The sequence below is a fragment of the Mauremys reevesii genome, linkage group 14 (assembly GCF_016161935.1).
Source record: "Mauremys reevesii isolate NIE-2019 linkage group 14, ASM1616193v1, whole genome shotgun sequence".
NCBI lineage: Eukaryota > Metazoa > Chordata > Testudines > Geoemydidae > Mauremys > Mauremys reevesii.
In genome coordinates, this window is record NC_052636.1 from 43789010 (window position 1) to 43812844 (window position 23835).

Sequence of the window (23835 nt, forward strand, 5' to 3'; positions counted from 1 at the left end):
AATTCTTTATTAATTCATTATAAAAACAGGGAGAGAAGTAAGGGTGTGTTTTGGGAGGAGGATAGGAAGGATGGAGAAGGCCATTAAAAAAATTTCACAGTAACGAAAGCCTTCTGGTTGGGCTGTCCACGGGGGTGGAGTTGGCGGGTGCACGGAGCCTCCCCCCACGCGTTCTTACACGTCTGGGTGAGGGGGATATGGAACATGGTGAGGGGGGAGGGTGGTTATACAGGGGCTGCAGCGACACTCTGTGATCCTGCTGCCGTTCCTGAAGCTCCACCAGACGCCGGAGCATGTCAGTTTGATCACGCAGCAGCCCCAGAGTTGCATCCCGCCACCGCTGATCTTCCTGCCGCCACCTCTGATTTTCCTGCCGGTCTTCCTGCCACCACCTCTCATCTCGGGTGTCTCTCCTGTCCTCACGTTCACTGGCATCTTTCCTGTAATTTGATACCACGTCCTTCCACTCATTCAGATGAGCTCTTTCATTGCGTGTAACTTCCATAATATCCGAGAACATTTCATCTCTCGTCTTCTTTTTCCTCCGCCTTATCTGTGCTAGCCTTTGGGATGGAGGAGGCACGCTTGAAAGATTTGCAGCTGCATGAGGGAGAGAAATATTTAAAAAGATACATTTTACAGAACAATGGTTATACTCTTTCACAGTGAACAGCACTATTCACCTTACATAGCACATGTGATTTCCCTACAAGGTCGTATTTTTCATCTTAATAGTGAGTGCCTGCAGCTCTGGAGTTACAGATCTCACAGACACAGGTCCGGGCATCAGAATTCAGCTTGCATGCGGCCACGGTAAGCCACTGTCTTTCGGCTTCTGCAGTGATTTACCCCTCCCCCCAATGCATGGCTAATACCACGCTAGCTCCCTGCTAATCAACACCCTTCCCACCCCCCCACCCACTGCGTGGCTGGTAGCTTGGGGAAGATCGCCGGTGACCAAACACAAAAAAGATCATCGGCATTTCACTCCTCCCCTCCCCCCGCTTGGCTACATGCAGGAAAGGTTTTTTTTTTAAGCTGCTGCAGTCCACGAACCCACTAGGAAAATGGCCATCCCCCTTACTTAAATTCCTGATTTTTAACCAGGTTATCCTGAACGATATCACTTTGCTGAGGATCACACAGCGAGATAAAGAACGGATGCTTCTTGAATGCCAGCAATCACCGGGACCATACGCTGCTATGCTTTGCCATGCAATGATACCTGATTACTTGCTACATGCATGGCGTGGTAAAGTGTCCTACCATGGTGGGCGGAACAAGGCTGCCTTGCCCAGAAACCTTCTGCAAAGGCTTCTGGAGTACCTACAGGAGCGCTTCATCGAGATGTCCCTGGAGGATTTCCTCTCAATCCCCGGACATGTTAACAAACTTTTCTAAGTAACTATACTGTCTGCGAATGCATCCCAAGTCCTCAGGGCAAATCAATCATTAAAAAACGCTTGCTTAAAAAACAATGTTTGCTATTTGCAAAGGTACACTCACCAGAGGTCCCTTCCATGGCGTCATTGTCTGGGATAGTTGCTTGGGAGGGCTGGGAGGAGGGTAATTCCGTCAGGGTGAGAAAAAGCTCCTGGCTGCTGGGGCTCACGGAGTGCTGTGTGCTCTCTGCTAGGTCTTCCTCCTCTTCTTCATCTTCATCTTCCCCGTCCGCATAATCCTCAGACATGGCAGAGATTACAACCCCCACCTCGGAATCCATGGTCAGGGGTGGGGTAGTTGTGGCGCAGCCCCCTAAAATTGCATGCAGCTCAGCATAGAAGCGGCATGTTTTTCGACCTGCCCCGGACCTTCCGTTTGCTTCTTTGGTATTCTGGTAGGCTTGTCTGAGCTCCTTAACTTTCACTCTGCACTGCACTGAGTCCCTGCTGTGGCCTTTATCCGTCATAGCCTTAGAAATTCTTTCAAATACTTTTTCATTTCGTCTTTTGGAACGCAGTTCTGTTAGCACTGAATCCTCTCCCCATATAGCGATCAGATCCAGTACCTCCCATGCAGTCCATGCTGGGGCTCTTTTTCGATTCTCAGGAGACTGCATTGTTACCTGTTCAGATGAGCTGTGCGTGGTCACCTGTGCTGATGAGCTCTCCACGCTGGGGAAGCAGGAAATGAATTTCAAAAGTTCGCGGGGCTTTTCCTGTCTACCTGGCCAGTGCATCCGAGTTCAGAATGCTGTCCAGAGCGGTCAGTGGTGCACTGTGGGATACCGCCCGGAGGCCAATACCGTCGATTTGCGGCCACACTAACCCTATTCCGATATGTTAATCCTGATATTAGCGCTACTTCTCTCGTCGGGGAGGAGTACAGAAACCAATTTAAAGAGCCATTAAAATCGATATAAGGTGCCTCCTAGTGTGGACGGGTGTGGCGTTAAATCGGTTTTACGCTCCTAAAACCGGTTTAAACGCCTAGTGTAGACCAGGCCCTATACAAAAATGAGGGGGTTAGTTAAACAGAAATTAAAAGGTACAGTGACTAAAGTGAAATTCCTGTAAGCTGCATGGACACTTTAACGACACCATAATAGAGGCCCAACTTAAATGTATACCCCAATTTAAGAAACACAGTAAAAGAACTAAAAAAGACCCACCGGGGCTTAACAAACATGTAAAAGAAGCACTGAGAGACAAAAAGACTTCCTTTAAAAAGTGGAAGTCAAATCCTAGAAAGGAGCATAAACATTGCCAAATTGTAGGTGACAAATCTGAGGAACTGTCACAGACTGAAGTGTCACTAGAGGAGGTTTTGGAATTAATTGATAAACTCAACATTAACAAGTCACCAGGACCAGATGGCATTCACCCAAGAGTTCTGAAAGAACTCAAATGTGAAGTTGCGGAACTATTAACTATGGTTTGTAACCTGTCCTTTGAATCGACTTCGGTACCCAATGACTGGAAGTTAGCTAATGTAACGCCAATATTTAAAAAGGGCTCTAGAGGTGATCCCGGCAATTACAGACCAGTAAGTCTAACGTCGGTACCGGGCAAATTAGTTGAAACAATAGTAAAGAATAAAATTGTCAGACACATAGAAGAACATAAATTGTTGGGCAAAAGTCAACACGGTTTCCGTAAAGGGAAATCATGTCTTTCTATTAGAGTTCTTTGAAGGGGTCAACAAACATGTGGACAAGGGGGATTCAGTGGACATAGTGTACTTAGATTTCCAGAAAGCCTTTGACAAGGTCCCTCGCCAAAGGCTCTTACATAAATTAAGTTGTCATGGGATAAAAGAGAAGGTCCTATCAAGGATTGAGAACTGGTTAAAAGACAGGGAACAAAGGGTAGGAATTAATGGTAAATTCTCAGAATGGAGAGGGGTAACTAGTGGTGTTCCCCAAGGGTCAGTCCTCGGACCAATCCTATTCACCTTATTCATAAATGATTTGGAGAAAGGGGTAAACAGTGAGGTGGCAAAGTTTGCAGAAGATACTAAACTGCTCAAGATAGTTAAGACCAAAGCAGACTGTGAAGAACTTCAAAAAGATCTCACAAAACTAAGTGATTGGGCAACAAAATGGAAAATGAAATTTAATGTGAATAAATGTAAAGTAATGCATATTGGAAAAAATAACTCCAATTATACATAAAATATGATGGGGACTAATATAGCTACAACAAATCAGGAAAAAGATTTTGGAGTCATCGTGGATAGTTCTCTGAAGATGTCCACGCAGTGTGCAGAGGCGGTCAAAAAAGCAAACAGGATGTTAGGAATTATTAAAAGGGAATAGAGAATAAGACTGACTATATTATTACCCTTATATAACTCCATGGTATGCCCACATCTTGAATTCTATGTACAGATGTGGTCTCCTCATCTCAAAAAAGATATACTGGCATTAGAAAAGGTTCAGAGAAGGGCAATTAAAATGATTAGGGGTTTATAACGGGTCCCATATGAGGAGAGATTAAAGAGGCTAGGGCTTTTCAGCTTGGAAAAGAGGAGACTAAGAGGGAATATGATAGAGGTATATAAAATCATGAGTGATGTGGAGAAAGTAGATAAGGAAAAGTTATTTACTTACTCCCATAATACAAGAACTAAGGGCCACCAAATGAAATTAATAGGCAGCTGGTTTAAAACAAATAAAAGGAAGTTCTTCTTCACACAGCGCACAGTCAACTTGTGGAACTCCTTGCCTGAAGAGCTTGTGAAGGCTAGGACTATAACAGGGTTTAAAAGAAAACTGGATAAATTCATGGAGGTTAAGTCCATTAATGGCTATTAGCCAGGATGGGTAAGGAATGGTGTCCCTAGCCTCTGTTTGTCAGAGGATGGAGATGGATGGCAGGAGAGAGATCACTTGATCATTGTCTGTTAGGTTCACTCCCTGGGCTGCTTCTTCTCTACAACTATAATTGTCTTTTTACACCAAAATCACTAACTTGAGCACCCAATTCCATGTACAGTCCTAGTGGATGTAAGGCACAGGTAACTTTTGCCTCAGGGTAGCTTGTTGGCATCAACCCTCTCTCCCCCACCTGGAGCTGATGAAATTCCTGTCTGGAGGGACACACGCTCCTACAAGTCAAAAGGAAAGGAGCTGATAGAAAAGATCACAGGACTGACCCCAAAGAAGGGTGAGCTGCAAAAGGCAGAAGCAGGCAACTCATCTGGCAGAGCTGAGAGACCACAGTGAAGATGGTGCAAAGATCACTATATTGGAATTAGCAAATGTGATTTTTTTAAAAACAAATCTTTGGGAAGCCCTAATAAAGGCATTTCTTACAGTTCTCTCCGATTGGGATTTTCTGATCTCTAATAGGGAATGACATCTGATTGAAGCTTTTCCCAAATGCAGAGCATGTGTAGGGTCTCTCTCCACTGTGGATTCTACGATGTCTGACAAAGTCTGAGTGCTCAGTGAAACTTTTCCCATGTGGATTCATGTGTGGATTCTCTGATGTGTGATAAGGTTTGAGTGCTGACTGAAGCTTTTCCCGCACTCAGCGCATGTGTAAGGCATCTCTCCTGTGTGGATTCTCTGATGTGTGATAAAGTTTGAGCGCTGACTGAAGCTTTTCCCGCACTCAGAGCACGTGTAGGGCATCTCCCCTGTGTGGATTCGCTGATGTGTGATAAGGTTTGAGCGCCAATTGAAGCTTTTCCTGCACTCAGTGCACGTGTAGGGCGTCTCCCCTGTGTGGATTCTCTGATGTGTGATAAGGCTTGAGCGCCGACTGAAGCTTTTCCCGCACTCAGCGCACGTGTAGGGCGTCTCCCCCGTGTGGATTCTCTGATGTGTGATGAGGTTTGAGCGCCAAATGAAGCTTTCCCCCCACTCAGCGCACGTGTAGGGCGTCTCCCTTGTGTGGATTCTCTGATGTGTGATAAGGTGTGAGCGCTGACGGAAGCTTTTCCCGCACTCAGCGCACGTGTAGGGTGTCTCCCCTGTGTGGATTCTCTGATGTGATATAAGGTGTGAGCGCTGACGGAAGCGTTTCCCGCACTCAGCGCACGTGTAGGGCGTCTCCCCTGTGTGGATTCTCTGATGTGTGATAAGGTGTGAGCGCCGATTGAAGCTTTTCCCGCACTCAGAGCATGTGTAGGGCGTCTCTCCTGTGTGGATTCTCTCATGTCTGATAAGGAGTGAGCGCTGACTGAAGCTTTCCCCGCACTCGTGGCATGTGTAGTTTGTCTCTTCCAAGTTGATTCTCTCATGTGTAATAACGTCTGAGAGGCTACTGAAGTTCTCCTCTGGCCTCTGCTGAGTCTCAGAGGCTTTTACTGTTTCTCGGAGTGCACAACTCCTGGAAACATTCCCTTTGGGTCTTCCTGATAACGTCCCATGTGGTTCTCCTTGCTCAGCATCTTCCTGCTGGGGTTTCTGCTCCTCATTCTCACGCACCATCCTATCACCTGATGGGAGACAGAGAGAATCCAGACATAGGTCACTCCCTGTGCCTGAGAGAAAGGAAATCTCAGAGACAGGAATTTTAAAAGGGATGAACAAACCAAAATATGTGCAGGAGAGATCAAACCTATCAGGAGCTGATTTTCCCCAGAGGAGAGAGGAAGGGATCAGTTTTGGTCTGCATTTCACCAGAACATGCAGGGGAAAGTGGGATCAGGTAGGGATCTGCTGCCAGTTGTTAGTCAGGATAGGTGGGAAGCCATGAGTGACATCTGCCTAATTATTCCACATCTGCAGGGAACAATCCTGAACTTGGAGAGCTCACAAGGTCTTTGTAGGGCATCCTGAATGTTTTCTGTATTCATGGACAGTTTTTGACTTGCTTTAACCAAGTGCTCACCTGTGCAGGCAGCTCTTGGAAGCACTTCTTTCTCAGAGGCCTGGAGGTCCAGGACCCACGGCTCTTCCCCTCGTTCCAGCTGTGAGACCACATCAGGTTTGGAATTTAGAAACCCTATGCCAGGCAAAGAAAACAAGGGAGGTCGGTGGAATTTGTGGGATACTTGTCACAAAGAATAGTCCATGGTTTTAAGCTCAGATCATTTTTAAGCAGTAACATCCCAAGACCAGCTTCCTTGGCTCCAAGTGGCAGGAGAGTTATTATTATTATTAATCATACGCATTACCTTAGTGCCTAAGGACCAACTAACAGTGTGTCTCCGTTGTGCTAGGCGCAGTACAAATGCAGAATAGTAGATGGCCCATGCTCTGAAGAATTTACAGTCTAAATAGACAAGACAGACACAGCATGGGGGAAGGGGTAGAACCCTCTGTTAGAATAGAGATATTCAGGCCTGCCTGCAAAGCCTAGACTTTAAGAACTTAGGGGTATTTTTATCACTTAGCTAGTTACAGGAGTATGAAAACAAAGAATGAAAATCACAGTGTGCCTGTATCTGGGCCTTCTCTCACTAGGATAGTCTGAGGCCTTGTTCTTAGGCTAAGGCCTTTGGCTAAGCACCAGGGGCAGCCATAAGCTGGGAAGCGAAGGGTCACATCCTCACATCCCAAACCAGTCACACTGAAATAAGGTGCTATTGGGCTGTTAGGAAGACAGTCCTGTCTGGATCTTAAGATGGTTAAAGAAACCTTAATTTGATAGCATTCTGTCTGGCAAGAAATCACTTATCAATGCTTGTGGTTGTGAAACCCTCATTTCTGTATTGCTTTATCTTTATGGCCACCACTTTTACATTGTTAATCGGTCTGGTTCTCTAATTGTTTCTCTCTCCTGTATAATTAATGTTGCCAGGTGTAAGTTAATTAGGGTAGTGGTTTATAATTGGTTAGAGCAGGAGTAGGCAACCTATGGCGGCACACGAGCTGATTTTCAGTGGCACTCACACTGCCCAGGTCCTGGCCACCGGTCCAGAAGGCTCTGCATTTTTAATTAATTTTAAATTAAGCTTCTTAAACATTTTAAAAACCTTACTGACTTTACATACAATAGTTCAATTATGTATTATAGACTTACAGAAAGAGACTTTCTAAAAACATTAAAATGTATTATTGGCATATGAAATCTTAAATTAGAGTGAATAAATGAAGACTCCGCACACCACTTCTGAAAGGTGGCTGACGCCTGGGTTAGAGAATTATGTCACAATATGTTAGAATTGGTTAGTTAAATTTCAGCACAATTACTGGTTAAGGTATAGCTGAGAATATTACTCTATAAATGGGGTCAAACAGGAGGGAGGAAGGAAATTGGAATAATAGAATATCAGGGTAGGAAGGGACCTCAGGAGGTATCTAGTCCCACCCCTGCTCAAAGCAGGATCAATCCCCAACTAAATCATCCCAGCCAAGGCTTTGTCAAGCCTGACCTTAAAAACCTCTAAGGAAGGAGATTCCACCACCTCCGTGGGGAACTCATCCCAGGGCTTCACCACCCTCCTAGTGAAATAGTGTTTCCTAATATCCAACCTAAACCTCCCCCATTGCAACTTGAAATCATTACTCTTTATTCTGTCATCTGCTACCACTGAGAACAGTCTAGGCCTGGTCTACACTGGGGGGGGAGGGGGAGGAGTTCGATCTAAGGTACGCAACTTCAGCTACGTGAATAGCGTAGCTGAAGTCGAATACCTTAGTTCGAATTACTTACCCATCCTCACACCGTGGGATCGACGTCCGCGGCTCCCCCATCGACTCCGCCACCGCCGTTCGCGGTGGTGGAGTTCCGGAGTCGACAGGAGCGCGTTCGGAGTTCAATATATCGCGTCTAGATGATACGCGATATATCGAACTCCGAGAAATCGATTGCTACCCGCCGATCCGGCGGGTAGTGAAGACCTACCCCTAGATCCATCCTCTTTGAAGCCCCCTTTCAGATAGTTGAAAACAGCTATCAAATCCCCCCTCATTCTTCTCTTCTGCAGACTAAACAATCCCAGTTCCCTCAGCCTCTCCTCAGAAGTCATGTGTTCCAGTCCCCTAACCATTTTTGTTGCCCCCCGCTGGATGCTTTCCAATTTTTCCACATCCTTCTTATAGTGTTGGGCCCAAAACTGGACACAGTCGTCCAGATGAGGCCCCATGAATGTTGGTTAGGGGGAGAACGGGAACAGGGACACAGGCCAGGCTCTGCAGCATCAGAGCTGGGAAGGAAACACTGGGGAACAGACTGTATCGGCGTATAGAGATAAGCCCGACTGGTGTGAAGGGCTTCGGAATATGTAATCTTATAGGTGTAAAAATTGTACAGACTATACCACCCTGTGACATCATCAACGAAGTGCCCATTTGTGCCTGGGTAGGGGCCCTGCTCTGGGAGGGAGGATGCAGCAAGGACTCAGGATCGGTGGCCGGGGTCGCTGTGCATAGGAGATGGGGAGGTTATGTGAGGAGGGGGGTAATGAGTGGGAGAGGGAGGTCAAGAGTTAAAATAATAATATTTGGGGAAAAAAATGTATAATAAAGTGAAACTGAACAGAAATAAAACTGGAGTGGAGGCTCTAAAGCAATAAGGCTTCGGTAGGGATTTGGGGTTAAAGGTCTGGGATCCCCCACAGCTCCAAATCCCCAAACCTCTCCTCCCTCCCACTGATGCACCCACCCCACTTCCTGGGTGCCCCTCCCCCACACTCCCCTCCCCTTCTTCCCATTACTCTCAGCCAGCACCACCTCCCGGCACCTTGAGAACTTCTTGTATTTTCACCTCGTCTCTCACAGCCTCCTACCTCCCTGCTGCTTCTTAGCTCTAACCCTGCACACACCCGCCCCATGTCCTGGCATATCTACTACCCCCCGTCTCCGTCCCTCCCACGGCTCGCTTATCCCTTCAGCCATGGGATCCTGAACGGCAACATTACACGCTCTCCTAAAAGAGCTCATCTGACTGTCACACAAGCCATGCATGAGTCACACACCTATTTACTCAATTTAGAATTCTACAGGCAGCATATTTTCCTCTTAAAATGAGGAAAAGGCATGAAAGCGACAGTGATTAATGTAGTTATGAATGTAGCCAATAAGGATACATTCAATGCAATTTTAAAATGTCTGACGGCACCAAAAAGGCACATGTCCAAAAATGGTACTAGTGGGTGGGAGATAAGGCAAAAAAAGGGGGGCAAGGAAACTTGTCAAAACTTGTATGATGAATAAAGGTATAAAGTTATTACTGCTCAGGTTCTTCAGAGACCCCACAGGTTCTAATAACCCAGGGGACAGGACTCCTTACCCAGCGAGGTCACCGTCTCATAGTTCTCCTGCATGACATCCCTGTAGAGGGCTCTCTGAACAGGGTCCAGCAGAGCCCATTCCTCCCTGGTGAAATATACAGCCACCTCCTCGAAGGTCACCGGCCCCTGAAAGAGCAAGAGTCCAACACTCAGTACCTGCTGCCCCACTCACAATCCCACTATTCACGGAACAGCAGCATCAGGGAAATGGAAGCTCCGGGAGGCCCATGTTAACAGAGTCCCACCTCACCTAGCTTAGAGCAGCCAGGCAGCATCAGAGGGTAGAAAGAGAGAAACTTTGTGTCTCCCAGATGACAGACGCAGGCAGGGGCGTCACGTTTATCACATACCTACTAGCCAGAGTTTGATATAGGAGATGGGGCTGGCTCTGGACCCTACTAATGGCTCCCTGGTAGGAAACACTCTCCAAATAAAATATAAGGAAGAAAAGGGAAGTCAGTAGTAAAGAATATTAGTTAGAACAGGGTGTGACGAGGCGGTTCTGGTAGGACCCAACTGAGAGTGCCAATTCAGGACCAATTGCTCAAATAGGGCAGTCACAGCCCAAGCCTGGGGTTTTTCCACCTCTAAGGCCTTGGCTACACATGAAAATTGCAGCGCTGGGAGTTACAGCGCTGGCCATGCACCCGTGTAGGGACAGCGCTGGTGTGTGGCCACACTTGCAGCTAACAGTGCTGCAGTGTGGCCACACTTGACAACATTTCCAGCGCTGTATTGAGAGGTGCATTGTGGGCAGCTATCCCACAGAGCACCTCGTCCTATTTTGGCGCTGAGTATTGTGGGAAGGGGAAGGAAGTGTGCGGGTCATTCTGCTTCCTGTTCCAACGCCCCGTGGTGCATCGCTTCACATCCCAGCAGTCACAGTTATTCCGGCCACGTTTGTGAGTCGCTTGCTGTGTTTTAATCACAATTTCTGTGGGAAATGGAGCCCGAGCTGCTGAGGACTGTGCTGATGAGTGTCATTTGGCAGTTGAGCTCTTCCTTCAGCTCCAAAGTGACAGTGAGGAGTCCGACGATATCGAGTAGCCTGCCACGTGTGACACTACATTGCTTGTGGCATTCACGGAAATGCTCTGCACAGTTGAACGCCGCTTTTGGGCTCAGGAAACAAGCACTGAGTGGTGGGATCACATCGTCATGGAAGTCTGGGATGACGAGCAGTGGCTGCAGAACTTTCGGATGAGAAAAGCCACTTTCATGGGACTGTGTGCTGAGCTCGCCCCCACCCTGCGGCGCAAGGACACAAGATGGAGAGCTGTCCTGACGGTGGAAAAGCGGGTGGCTATTGCAATCTGGAAGCTGGCAACTCCAGACAGCTACCGGTTGGTCGGGAACCAGTTTGGAGTGGGAAAGTCGACCGCTGGAATCGTGTTGATGCAAGTTTCCAGTGCAATTAATCGCATTCTGCTAAGAAGAACCGTGACTCTGGGGAACGTGCAGGACATTGTGGATGGCTTTGCACAAATGGGTTTCCCTAACTGTGGAGGGGCGATAGATAGGACGCATATTCCTATTCTGGCACCCCCCCACCTAGCATCCGAGTATGTTAATCGGAAGGGGTATTTCTCTATGGTTCTCCAGGCGCTTGTGGATCACCATGGGCGTTTCATTGACATTTACACAGGCTGGCCTGGAAAGGTGCATGATGTACGCATCTTTCGGAACAGTGGCCTGTTCAGGAAGATGCAGGCAGGGACTTTTTTCCCCAGACAGGAAGATCACAGTAGGGGACGTCGAAATGCCTATTGTGATCCTTGGAGACCCTGCTTACCCGTTACTGCCTTGGCTCATGAAACCCTATACAGGGAAACTTGACAGGAGCAAGGACCGGTTCAACTACAGGCTGAGCCGGTGCCGAATGACTGTGTAGTGTGCTTTTGGGCGTTTAAAAGCTAGATGGAGGTCCCTGTATGGGAAGCTAGACTTGGGGGAAAGCAGCATCCCTGCGGTTATATCCGTGTGCTGTACCCTCCATAATATTTGTGAAGGGAAGGGTGAAACATTCAGTCAGGCATGGACCACCGAGGTTCAAGTCCTGGAGGCTGAATATGCACAGCCAGAGAGCAGGGCTAATAGAGAGGCCCAGCACAGGGCTACAAGGATTAGGGATGCCTTGAGGGAAGAATTTGAGGCTGAAAGCCAACAGTAATGTTTGTTGCCTTGCATGGGAGTGAAGTGCAGTGGTTACAGTGGTAGGATTCTATTATTCCCTAAAATGATTTGCAGTGCCTGTTTCTTTACTGGGCTAAGGTATCTTTCCACTATCTGCAATAATAAAGACTGTTTTCAAACCAAGAATTCTTTTATTGAAAAGAAACAAACTTCCTTGACAGACAGACACACAACATTTCAGGAACATAAGAGGACAGGGTGGTGGGTTGGTGTACTGTACATTCACAAGTTTGCATATGTCCTGTCTGGAGTGCTGTGCAATGACTGCTGCACTTCAGGGTGCATATACTGCATGGTGATGGGGGTTGAGTACAGAGGGTAATGGTTGTAGTTCTCAGGGCTGGTTGGTGAACGTACAGGTGTTGGAGGCAGCTGGTGGTGGTAAGAACCTGGATGCTGGGGAAGGGGTTTGAGCTGACATTGGGGCACAAGGGGAAAAGCTTTGGGACGGGGGGGCGGGGGAGTAGCACGGTAGTGCTCTGCTTGCATGACTACGAGTGATTCCATAGAGTCTGCTTGGCGCGACAGGATGCTTAGCAGCTGCTCTGTGCTCTTCCTCTAGGCCACTGCGTTTCTCTGGCGGATCCTGCTTTCCCTCTGGCGGATCCTGCTTTCCCTTTCTCTCCAGTCCTGCAGAGTCCTACTCTCTCTAGCAGAGTGATCAATAACTGCTTTCAGCATGTCTTCTTTGGTTTTGCGCGGCTTTTTCCTTAGATTTTGCAGTCTCTGAGCAGTGCTGGAGCTAGGCAGTCCAGCAGTAAAGGTCACTTTTGGAAGGCAAAAATGGCAACAGTTAACAGGGTAGCATTGTTCATTATCTCATCCAGACAGTAATTCCCACACACTGAAGGAGTTTACAGTCTTCACTTTAGCATACTTTTCCCATAACAAATAATAGCACACAGCAGAACAGGACCCACGAAATGGTGAGTAAGGGGTACTGAGATTGCTTCAGGGCTGTGCAGGGGTTTCTGTGCGTTGGGGACAGCAAACAGCTACAGGGGGGATCTGCATTAAAGAGTCTCCCAACATTTTCCACAGCAGTTACTCCTGGAAGATGTCTCGCTGCTACGGATCACCAGGGAAGCAAGGGAGTGTCTTCTACAGCAATGCGGATTCCGCCCTGGCCCCTACGCAGCTTGCCTGTGTGCAGCAATGGTCCCCCCACCCCTCATGGCAGAGTGGCGCGGACGCGTTAGCCTGACTGGGACAAAGACCACAGTGGCTCTCCCTATAAACCTGCACAGGCACATTGCCCATGCTCTGGCTGAAACTTTTCAGGAGATTACTGCAGCCGATTACCGCGAAGTGATAGACCACATCAATGGGCTATTCCACATCTAGGCATGCCTGCATGCAGCCCAAACCCCACCTCCTCTCCAGAAACATTTCCACCCTGAAAATAAAAGCAGCTTACCGGTAACCCGCTCCTCTGATTGTCCTTCAGCAACTGCTGGCTGCTGGGATTGGCTACCTTCCTCCTGGCTTGAGAAGAGCTCCTGGCTGCATGCCTCCTGGGACTCTGGGGTGTCTTCCCCCATCCCAGTAGCTTCACTCGCTGTTTCCTCCTCCTCCTCCTCCTGCTGCTGCTCCTGTCCCCCACCCTGATCAGAAGTGTCCATCGTGGTCCTCGGATTGGCAGTGGGGTCACCCCCAAGTATCACATCCATCTCCCCGTAAAAACGGCAGGTCGTGGGGGCAGCACCCGAGCGTCGGTTTACCTCACGGGCTTTGTAATAGGCACTCCGCAGCTCCTTCACTTTAACCCTGCATTGCAGCGCATCCCGCTCATGGCCCCTACCCAGCATGGATCTTGATACCTGCCCAAAGGTATCATAATTCCTACGGCTGGAGCGCAGCTGGGACTGCACAGCTTCCTGCCCCCAAACACTAATGAGGTCCAGCAACTCGCCATTGCTCCATGCTGGGGCTCGTTTGCCACGTGGAGGCATGGTCACCTGCAAAGATTAACTGATTGCACTCCACACCTGGCTGCAGCAAACAGGAAGGGGATTTTTAAAATTCCCAGGGCACTTAAAGGGGCGGGTCACCTGAGGCCAGAGCAGTGGAGTGCAAACTGATGAGCAGAGTGGCTGAACAGGAATTCTGGGACATCTCCTTATTCCCTGGAGGCCAATTAAAGCGCTGGTGTGTGTCCACACCTGATGAGCAGCGCTGGATCACCAGCGCTGCATTCGCTACACCACAAGCAGACCAGGTGTACAGCCAGCGCTGCAGCCAGGTGTGGAGCCAGACAAGAAGGACTTCGGTTTCACCCCACTGGCTAACCACAAGTCACACAAGCAATTTCCTTAAACACTCCAGTCTCCCAGTATCCCCACCAGTGCCACTCGTCCTGGGGATGAATGGTTATAAAAACCCAGCACCCCAGTAAAAGAAAAAGGTTCTCTCGATCCCAAAGAATCAAGCCCCAGACCCAGGTCACATCAGATCTTACCCACAAATCATGCTGTTGCCAATCCTTTAGAATCTAAAATCTAAAGGTTTATTCATAAAGGGAAAAAGGTAGAGATGAGAGCTAGAATTGGTTAGATGGAATCAATTACATAGAGTAATGGCAAAGTTCTTAGTTCAGGCTTGTAGCAGTGATGGCATAAACTGGAGGGTCAAATCAAGTCTCTGGAGAACATCCCCAGCTGGGATGGGTCATTAGTCCTTTGTGCAGAACTTCAGCTTGTAGCAAAGTCCCTCCAGAGGTAAGAAGCAGGATTGAAGACCAGATGGAGATGAGGCATCAGCCTTATACAGGCTTTTCCAGGTGTAAGAACCTCTTTGTCCTTACTGTGGAAAATTACAGCAAAATGGAGTCTGGAGTCACATGGACAAGTCCCTGCACTTTGCTGAGTTACAAGGCATGTCTGCCTTCTCTCCATGGGTCAATTGTGTAGCTGATGGTCCTTAATGGGCCATCAAGCAGGCTACGCAGAGCTAACACCAACTTGTCTGGGATGTCACCCAGAAGCAGAGCACAAATACAAAATACAGACAGTATCAAGCTAATACTTATAACTTCAACTACAAAATGATACATACATACAGACAGCATAATCATAACCAGCAACCCATAACCTGGTCTTAGACACCTTAGATGACCCCCTTTACCTAAGATTTGGTGCCACTACAGGACCTTGGTTGCAAACCATGTTCTATATGGTCCCAGTTTATATCAATAACGTCACACAGGGGTAGGCAACCTATGGCACGGGTGCTGAAGGCAGCACACAAGCTGATTTTCAGTGGCACTCACAATGCCAGGGTCCTGGCCACCAGTCCGGGGGGCTCTGCATTTTAATTTAATTTTAAATGAAGTTTCTTAAACATTTTAAAAGCCTTATTTACTTTACATACAACAATAGTTTAGTTATATATTATAGACAGAGAAAGATCTTCTACAAATGTTAAAATGTATTACTGGCGCACTCAAAACCTTAAATTAGAGTGAATAAATGAAGACTTCTGAAAGGTTGCTCACCCCTGAGTTAGAAGGTCAGAATTGTAGAAAATTGGTAAGGGAAATCAATGACCAATCAATGAAAATAAGAAGGAAGGTTTGAAAAGTATATTAATCCTAACAATGGTAGTGATAAGTTACTAGACGGAAATGGCAGAATTATCAAAAATAATGCAGAAGAGGTAAAAGTGTTCAATAAGTGTTCTCTCCTGGATTTGGAGAAAAACAGATGCTGTACTCGCATCATAAGATGTTGACGATGACACTCTTTCCATTCCAACAAGAACTCACAAGGACATTAAACAGCAGCTATTACAGTTAGACATGTTTAAATCAGCAGGTCCGGATAACTTGTATCCAAGAGTTTTTAAAGACCTGGTGGAGGAGAGTGGTGGACTATTAATGTTGATTGTAATTAGGACTTGGAACACTGCGGAAATTCCAGAAGACTGGAATTAAGCTAATGCTGTGCCAATACTAAAAAGTGTAAAAGAGATGATCCAGCTAATTACAAGAGTGTCAGTCTGATATCAATACTGAGCAAAATAACGGAGCTGTCGATACTGGATTTTGTTAATAAAGAATTAAAGGAAGGTAATATAATTAGTATCTATTAACAAAGGTTTAGAGAAAATAGATCCTATCAAACTAACTGGATATCCTTATTAGATGAGATCAAAAGTTTGGTTGCAGCTAATATTATTGATGTAATATGTCTAGACTTCTGTAAGGCATATGACTTGATTCAGCACAATATTTTGACAAAAAACTAGAATGATACAAAATAAACACAGCATACATTAAATAGATTAAAAACTGGGATTGTAAATGGGGAACCATGGTCAAGTGGATTTATTTCTAGCGGGTTCCCACAAGGATTGCTTTTTGCCCGTGTGCTATTTAACATTCTTATCAATGACCTAGAACAGAATATAAAATCATCACGGATGAAGTTTGCAGTACCACAAAGATTGCGGGTGGTGGTAACTAATGAAGTGGCAGTAGATTCAGGCTCCAGCACTGGGAGTCTGAGAAATTTTCCCAGCCCTGGCTGGAGGGTTATTTCCAGTTCCACAAAGAGGAGAAGTTCCATTCCCAAATCCCTTGAAATTAGGCCCTATCTGACACTACACCCCCATATTCATCATAGTGGTATGGTTATAATATGATTAGGACATAATTATGATGCATTTTGTGCAAGATGCGTCATGTGCTGAATATGATTATCCTATTTGTGTGCATGGATCATGTTTGTATTTGAAGTTATGGATATTGACTGTGTAGCTGTATTTCAAATGTGCTTACTCTGGGTAACACCCACAACGAGCCTTTCAGGTACAACAACGAAGAAGCCAGACAGAGCTGATGGCTCATCAACAAAGACAATGGACCGTGGAAGAGCTTAGCCTTCCAGTGATTGTTTCAGCCAGCCTATGAGTCATGGCTACTATGACTCAGCAGGACACGCTAGGACATGTGACTAGACCACATGACAACAAACTCCATTTTGGTACCTGTATTTTCCCACAAACTGGACTGGGAACTTAGTTTGGAACAAATGGTTCCCGCCATATGGAAAAGCTACATAAGGTAGCGTGTGACATCATCTCTTGGCCTCATTCCCCACACAAGCGAACTCCTGGAAACACCTGAGGAACAAAGACTGAACTGGGGGAACTGCTGGTCACAGGGTAAAGGGATTTCTAGCTTGTGTATGGAAACTAGGGGAACTGCTTGTATCATCAGTCAGGGTGAGAAATTGCTAATTCAAATTCTATCCATCTAGTATGTTAGGCTTAGTTTGAGCTTTTGGTTATCTGCTAAGTAATCTGCTTTGATCTGTTTGCTATCACTTAGAGTTGTTGGGATACGTTAGGGTTCAGTAAAACAGCTGGGAAGCTGCTAATGTGCTGACATGCATTGGGGACAAAGGCATAAGCAGGCAGGAATTCTTTGCTGAACAAATAAGTTGCCATAATTTTCCTCTCTCTGTTGCTTGTAAGAACTGACATTGATGCAGCTGCATGAGAAATGTAGTTGCTGGAATGAATGTCCTTTGTGTGAAAGAAAGTAAAAGAAATGTTATCTCCCCCTCCCTTCCTTTCCCAGCTACATAAACAAGCCCTGGCTTATGGCCCCTTCCTCCCTCCCCGAGAACTGCTGTTTAGGGAAATCTGTGGCAACACATTATTGCAAAGAACGGTATTTTCAAGGTAAAAACACCTCTATGATACTGTGACAGTGGACAGGGTGGGTATACTTATTGTATGAGTGTTTCAACTACTTAATAAGGGGTTTTGGGGTGTTGTAACGGATGTAGGTGTTTACATACAAACTTAGATAAAAGGCATGTGATGTAACTAATCCAGTGCTTACTCGATAGTTGGGTCAAGGGAACAAGTAGCACAATAAAGAAGCCTGTATTCATATCCGCCTCTGGATCCTTTTTTGTTCTAACAATAATTACTTCAGATCTACCTTTCTGCCATTAATAAACTTGTTTTATGCTTTATCTTAATCAGTGCATTTTGAGTGAAGTGTTTGGGGAAAAGCTGAGCTTGGTTATCACAGGCTTGTTGTGCACATCTTTCCCATATCGAGGGGAAGGGAACTATATTCATGAGCTGACATTACAGAGATCCCTGTGCACTATAAGATGGGATAATTCTGAATTTATACTACAGCAAGTGTGCAAGGTTGGGGAGCTGGGAAACTGGCTGTTGTCTCTATCTGTCCTTGAGTGGCCCAGGTAAAGCACTCAGGTAGCTTAGTTGGGTGTATGGCGCCACCTGCTGTCGTGTTGGGTGATAACAGGCCCTGGAGAGGCTGGCTGAATCCCCAGCAAAGCAGTGCGAGAAGGGCCAGCCCAGCTTGAGGGTTAGAGGGCACAGCGGTTCCCAGAAGCCCCCCACAGTGCACCCCGGGGTGACAACGCATCACACCCTAGAGTACACAAGTCTCAGCAGGTTTGTCACATCCTGTCCCCTCCCTTTCTCCACCCAAGATATTTCCTGCCTCCCACCACCTCCAGCCGCTCCTACCCTCCTATGCATTTACTGCTCCTCTCCCTCCAAGCAGAACCCACCACCAGCTCCCTGAGAATCCCTTACCTGAGCCAGCTCCATTGCAGCCATTTCCTTCCCTTTGGGAGGATGAAATGATCTGGAGCGAAACGTGGACGTTATTCTGTAGCCTGCCAGGACGAGAAGGGCAATGTGAGAGAATGCAGAGGGGGCTTTTGTCCATTCCATATGCTGATTCCCCCCAGCATTGTTCCCTGTTAATGGACACTCTAGGTTCTGCCACACTGTGAAGCACAGAGTGACCTTATCCCAGTACAGGCCTAGTGCTCTCCCACCAGGGTGAAACCCTCCGAGACAGCAGAGTCTCTCTGTTACACTTATCAAGTTTGCAGACAATACCAAGCTGGGAGGGGTTGCAAGTGCTTTAGAGGATAGGCAGGGAGGGAGAGCTCAGTGGTTTGAACATCAGCCTGCTAAACCCAAGGCTGTGAGTTCAATCCTTGAGGGGGCCATTTAGGGATTTGGGGAAAAAATCTGTCTGGGGATTTGTCCTGCTTTGAACAGGGGATTGGACTAGATACCTCCTATGGTCCCTTCCAACCCTGATATTCTATGATTAAAATTCAAAATGATCTGGAGAAAAGGCCTGAAGTAAATAGGATGAAATTCAATTAGGACAAATGCAAAGTGCTTCATTTAGGAAGGAACAATCAGGTGCACATGTACAAAATGGGAAATTCCTGCCCAGGAAGGAGCACTGCGGAAAGGGAGCTGGGGGCCACAGCGGATCACAAACTCAGTATAAGTCAACAGTGCAAAAGGCAAACATCATTCTGGGATGTATTTGAGGGAGTACTGTAAGCAAGACACAAGCAGTAATTCTTCTACTCCACTCTGTGCGGATTAGGCCACAACTGGAGTACTGTGTCCATTTGTGGGTGCCACATATGAGGAAAGATGTGGACAAATTGGAGAAAGTCCAGAGAAGAGCAACAAAAATGATTAAAGGTCTAGAAAACATGACCTCATGATGCTCCCATTGGCCGGTTCCCTGTTCCCGGCCAATGGGAGCTGTGGGGGGCGGTGCCTGGAAGGAGGCAATGCAGGAGCCCTCTGCCTCTTTCCCCCTCCCCCGGCTGGGAGGGGCGAGCTGCCAGCTGCTCCAGACAGCGGCACGGGGCTCGCAGCGCCACGGGGGCCATCCCGCGGGGAGGCAGAGGGGAGCTTGGCAGCCACACCCAAGAGCCCCGCAGGCCGCATGCAGCCCGGGTGTTTGAGACCCCTGGCCTGAGCGATGGAGCTTTGTGGGGGCCCCTGTGGCATCCCCCCTAACGCCAGCTCTGGTTACTGTGGCCCACGTGGGCCGTGGAGTTTTTATAGCGTGTTGGGGGGAGGGGGGCCCCCAAAAGAAAAAGGTTGAGAACGCCCAGTGCCAGGGACCATCTGTCACAAAGGTGAGCTCACCTGCGTGGTGAGATATATGGGATCACCCAAGGGGACTGTCTGTGGTTCCATGTTAATGCTGTTACAGAGCCTGAAGCGTTTACACTGGATACTTGGTTGGTGAAATCTCCATACAGACCTCACACCCAATTTGGGTTTGTTCCCTGCTTCTCACCAGTCTGCCTGAGGCCAGTGCTCGTGCTCCCCAGTCACTGGGGACAGTGCTACAGAGACTAACGGGCACAACGCCACCAGCAGCAATTGGCAGCACTGCAGAGCAGGCTTCACAGGGACACAGTGTGGGCCAAAGGGTCTGTGGTCTCCACCAAACCCCCGTTGTCCTCCAGGGCACGTCAGCATCCCGGCAACCTTCTAGGAGGGTCCAGGCTGCCACCCATCTCCAGCACAGCAGCACCCGCGCCCCACGATCCACCTTGTCTCCTCAGAGGTGAGTGACGGAGGGTGCACAAGGGGTCCGGTTCGGGGAGGGATAACAAAACACACCCTCTGGGGTCACCCCTCAGGAAGTGACGGTGACAGGCTTTGTGGTGGCAGTAAAGGGGGAGGGGAGGGCGTGGGAGCAGCACCCTCAAAGGCAATGCTGGAGACCCAGTGAACTCTGAAGGGGACTGAGAGTCTCCCAGGGCCCCATATCCTGTTGGGATCTGTCCAAAGCCCCCCCCACTTCTTTTCTTTCATTCCTTTATTTACCCTTGTTTGCTGACAGTCGACTCTTGTGCTGTTTCACCTGGTGCCCCGAGAGAGGAAGAAAGTGACCCGCGGCCTCAGGCACAGAGGGTTGACAGCTTAGAACAGGGGTCCCCAACGTGGTGCCTGCGGATGCCACAGCGCCCACCAGGGCGTCTAAGTGCGCCCGCATACTGGCCGGTGAACCGAAAATCAGCTGCATTTTGCTGGCAACGCCTCTGGGTGTGTCCCCTGGGTCAGGAGAAGTCAGTGTCCAGTCCTGTGGGGCTGTGCTCCTGGCTCATACCTCCAGCACTCACTGCTGCCCCTCCCTTCCCAGCTGCACTGTTCAGCCAGTCCCAGGCCTCTGTGAGGTCACTGCCCCCCGCCCCCACCTCCAACCTTCAAACTGGGACATGGTGCACCAGTGCCAATCAGAGTGCACTAGTGTAACTTCTGTCTACACTAAGGGTTTGCACCAGTGCCTAAAACAACAGGGTGGCAGAGACCTTCAGAGACAGCAGTACGGTGGCACTAGAACCTATTTGTAGCTCAGTCACGGACAGCCTGGGTGACCTTGGACACGTCAATGTTTCTCCTCCCAACTTCAGTCTCTTTACCCAGCTGCCACTCACTGGGGTCTCCTCTCTCTGCAGAGCTGCTCACCACTACAGTCTGTGTGGGTGTCCCCAGAGCTAAGGCAGGTCAGCTCTGGAATAGTCTTACAAGGGGGGCTGGGGAGTCTCTTTCCCTGGAAGTTTTTAAGAACAAGTAGGACAAAGCTCTGTCGGAGATAATCTACATATACTTGGTCCTGCCTCAGCAGAGAGAGCTCGACTTGATGACATCTTGAGGTCCTATCTAGCCCTACATGTCTAGGATGCCATGAAATATATACGTATAAAACACAACATCCAGAGTAAAACCCACCACAACATGATGTCAGGAAACTCAGAAAAAAAAAGGAAAAAAGAAACAACAAAAGCCACAGCATAAAATGACAATACAGAGGAAAAGAAAACACGATGCAAACTAACACACCTAGGACAATATTACACAATGAAAAAAAAAAAAAAGAGCTCATCTCAAACCAGCACAACACAGGCACCAAACATGCTGAGGCAAAACAATGAACCATAAAACTGCTACACAACATGGTGCGATCACAGTTCCAAATGGCCCCATGCAAAACAGCTCAGCGTAGAACAGGACACAGCACAAAAGAGAATTATTTCAGTGTAGGCCTGGAAGGGATCTTGAGACGTTGTCTCCTCAAGCCTCCTGTGACGAGTCAGGACCAAGTATCCCTAGACATTCCCAGACTGGTGTATCTCTAACCTGGTCTTAAAGACCTCCAATGAAGGAAATTCCACAGTCTCCCTTGGAAGCCAATGCAAGGCAAACACTGACCAAAACAACGCTGCGCACACACACGCTGGGCTTGAGGTTAAGGGGAGAGGCAAGAATTCAAACAATCTGGGGTCAGTTCCCAGTTTTGCCCCAAATTCTCCATGCAAACTTGTGTAAATTACTTCAGCTCTCTGAGCTTCAGTTTCCCCATCTGTAAAATGGAGAGTCGCCTCCCACCATTGGCCTATTTAGCCTTTGAGCTTTTTGGGGCAAGGCCTGTCCCTGTGGGCATGTCCACACTGCAGTCAGACACCGGCGGCTGGCCCGTGCCCGCTGACTTGGGCTCACACGGCTCAGGCTGTGGGGCTGTTTAATTGTGGTGTCCATGTTCCAGCTGGGGCTGCAGCCCAAGGTCTGGCACCCTCCCACCTCGCAGGGTCCTACAGCCTGGCCCCAGCCCGAGCCCAGACATCTACACTGCAATTCAACAGCCCCTTCGCCTGAGCCCGTGAGCCTGAGTCACCTGGCATGGGCCAGCTGGGGGGGTTTTAGTGGCAGGGTAGAGATACCCTTGGTGTCTGTTCAGCACCTGTCACAATGGGGACCCTGATCTTGGTCAGTGTCTGGGCAGAGCCCTGCGCAACAGGGGCCTGACCTCAGTCGGGGACTCTGCAACTCCCGGCATTACAGGATCCCGGATTTTGTTCAGGTTCCCTGCAGCATCTGGCAAATTGTGGGGGCAGGATCTCTGTCAGGGTCTGTGCAGTGCCCAGTACAGTGGTGGGGTGTGATCTTTGTGCCAGACCCAACGGGGACACAGATCTCAGTTGAGGTCTCTGTAGTGCCCAGCACAATGGACACAGCGGTTTGGGTCAGTCGTGCGCTGCCTGCGACAAGGGGGGCCAGGATCTCGGTCCAGGTCTCAGTTTTACCTGGCACAACAGTGGGGTCTGATCTCACCTGGGGTCTCTTCAGCGCCTGGCAGAACAGGGCCCAGGTCTCAGTTGGGGTCTCTGCAGCACAGGGCCACGCTCAGTACGATAAGAGCCCTGATCTCAGTCACACACCTGGAGAGAAAAGTGGGAAGATTTTTGAGCATTAGATATCAGTGTTTCAGAACGGAGGAGAAAATGGGGCACAAACTAAATACGTGCCAATATAAGGGACAAGCATCATGTGGGGAGATTTTATGTCACCATTCAACCACTCAAGAGGAAAGAGGGGAAATTTGAGGGGATTATACAGCAATATTAAATCAACAACAGAATGGGATGGATTCTTCTTGCCTCAAATTCACGTGGCCGGCAGGGATCCCTGGGTGATGTGGCTTTCACAAGGGAGAGGAGTGGGGCTGGAGTGAGGTCACTGGCTATGGGGAGGGGCTGGCAGTGGGGTCTGGGAATGTGACTAGTACAGGGGTCAGCAACCTTTCAGAAGTGCTGTGCCAAGTCTTCATTTATTCACTCTAATTTAAGGTTTTGCATACCAGAAATACATTTTAATGTTTTTAGACTGTCTCTTTCTGTAAGTCTATAATATAGAACTAAATTACTGTTGCATGTAAAGTAAATAAGGTTTTTTAAATGTTTAAGAAACTTCATTTAAAATTAAATTAAAATGCAGAGCCTCCCTCGGACCGGTGGCCAGGACCAGGCAGTGTGAGTGCCACTGAAAATCAGCTCATGTGCCGCCATAGGTTGGCTACCCCTGGACTAGCAGTTGGTGGGTTGAGGGGGGGCTGCTGGGTTGGGCAGGTGGGGGAGGGGAGTAGCTGGGAGGGGAAACCTGGGGCTGGGCCGTCTCCATGGGGGACACTTGCTCCTCCCTCCCCTTCCTGGCCCTTCCCAGGCCCCGTTGCCAGCAGAGAGTGACCCCCCCCCAGCCCAGCCCAGAGGTGTCCCTGTCTCAGGGCCCCCCCAGCCTCTGCCCATTCACCCTCTGCCCAGCTCAGGAATCCCTCGGGGGAACCATTTCCCACCCGCACAAGGACAAATCCCTGCAGGTGGAAATGGGGGAAACCCCCAAACCTGAGACCTGAAC

The 23835-nt window shown here is 48.3% G+C and overlaps 2 protein-coding genes across 2 annotated transcripts in view; one reads left to right on the forward strand and one right to left on the reverse strand.

Moving 5' to 3' along the window:
* The window catches only part of LOC120381386 (zinc finger protein 850-like), a gene marked incomplete at both ends in the record, with an annotated part of 78702 nt that extends 73067 nt beyond the window's left edge, over positions 1-5635 (reverse strand). The window contains one exon of the mRNA XM_039499580.1: positions 5003-5635. Coding sequence (XP_039355514.1) covers positions 5003-5635 — 633 coding nt within the window. The remainder of the gene's footprint in view (positions 1-5002) is intronic.
* LOC120381758 (zinc finger protein 420-like) overlaps positions 1-23835 on the forward strand; it is a gene marked incomplete at both ends in the record, with an annotated part of 237354 nt that overhangs the window by 208810 nt on the left and 4709 nt on the right. The gene's annotated exons all lie outside the window — the stretch shown is intronic.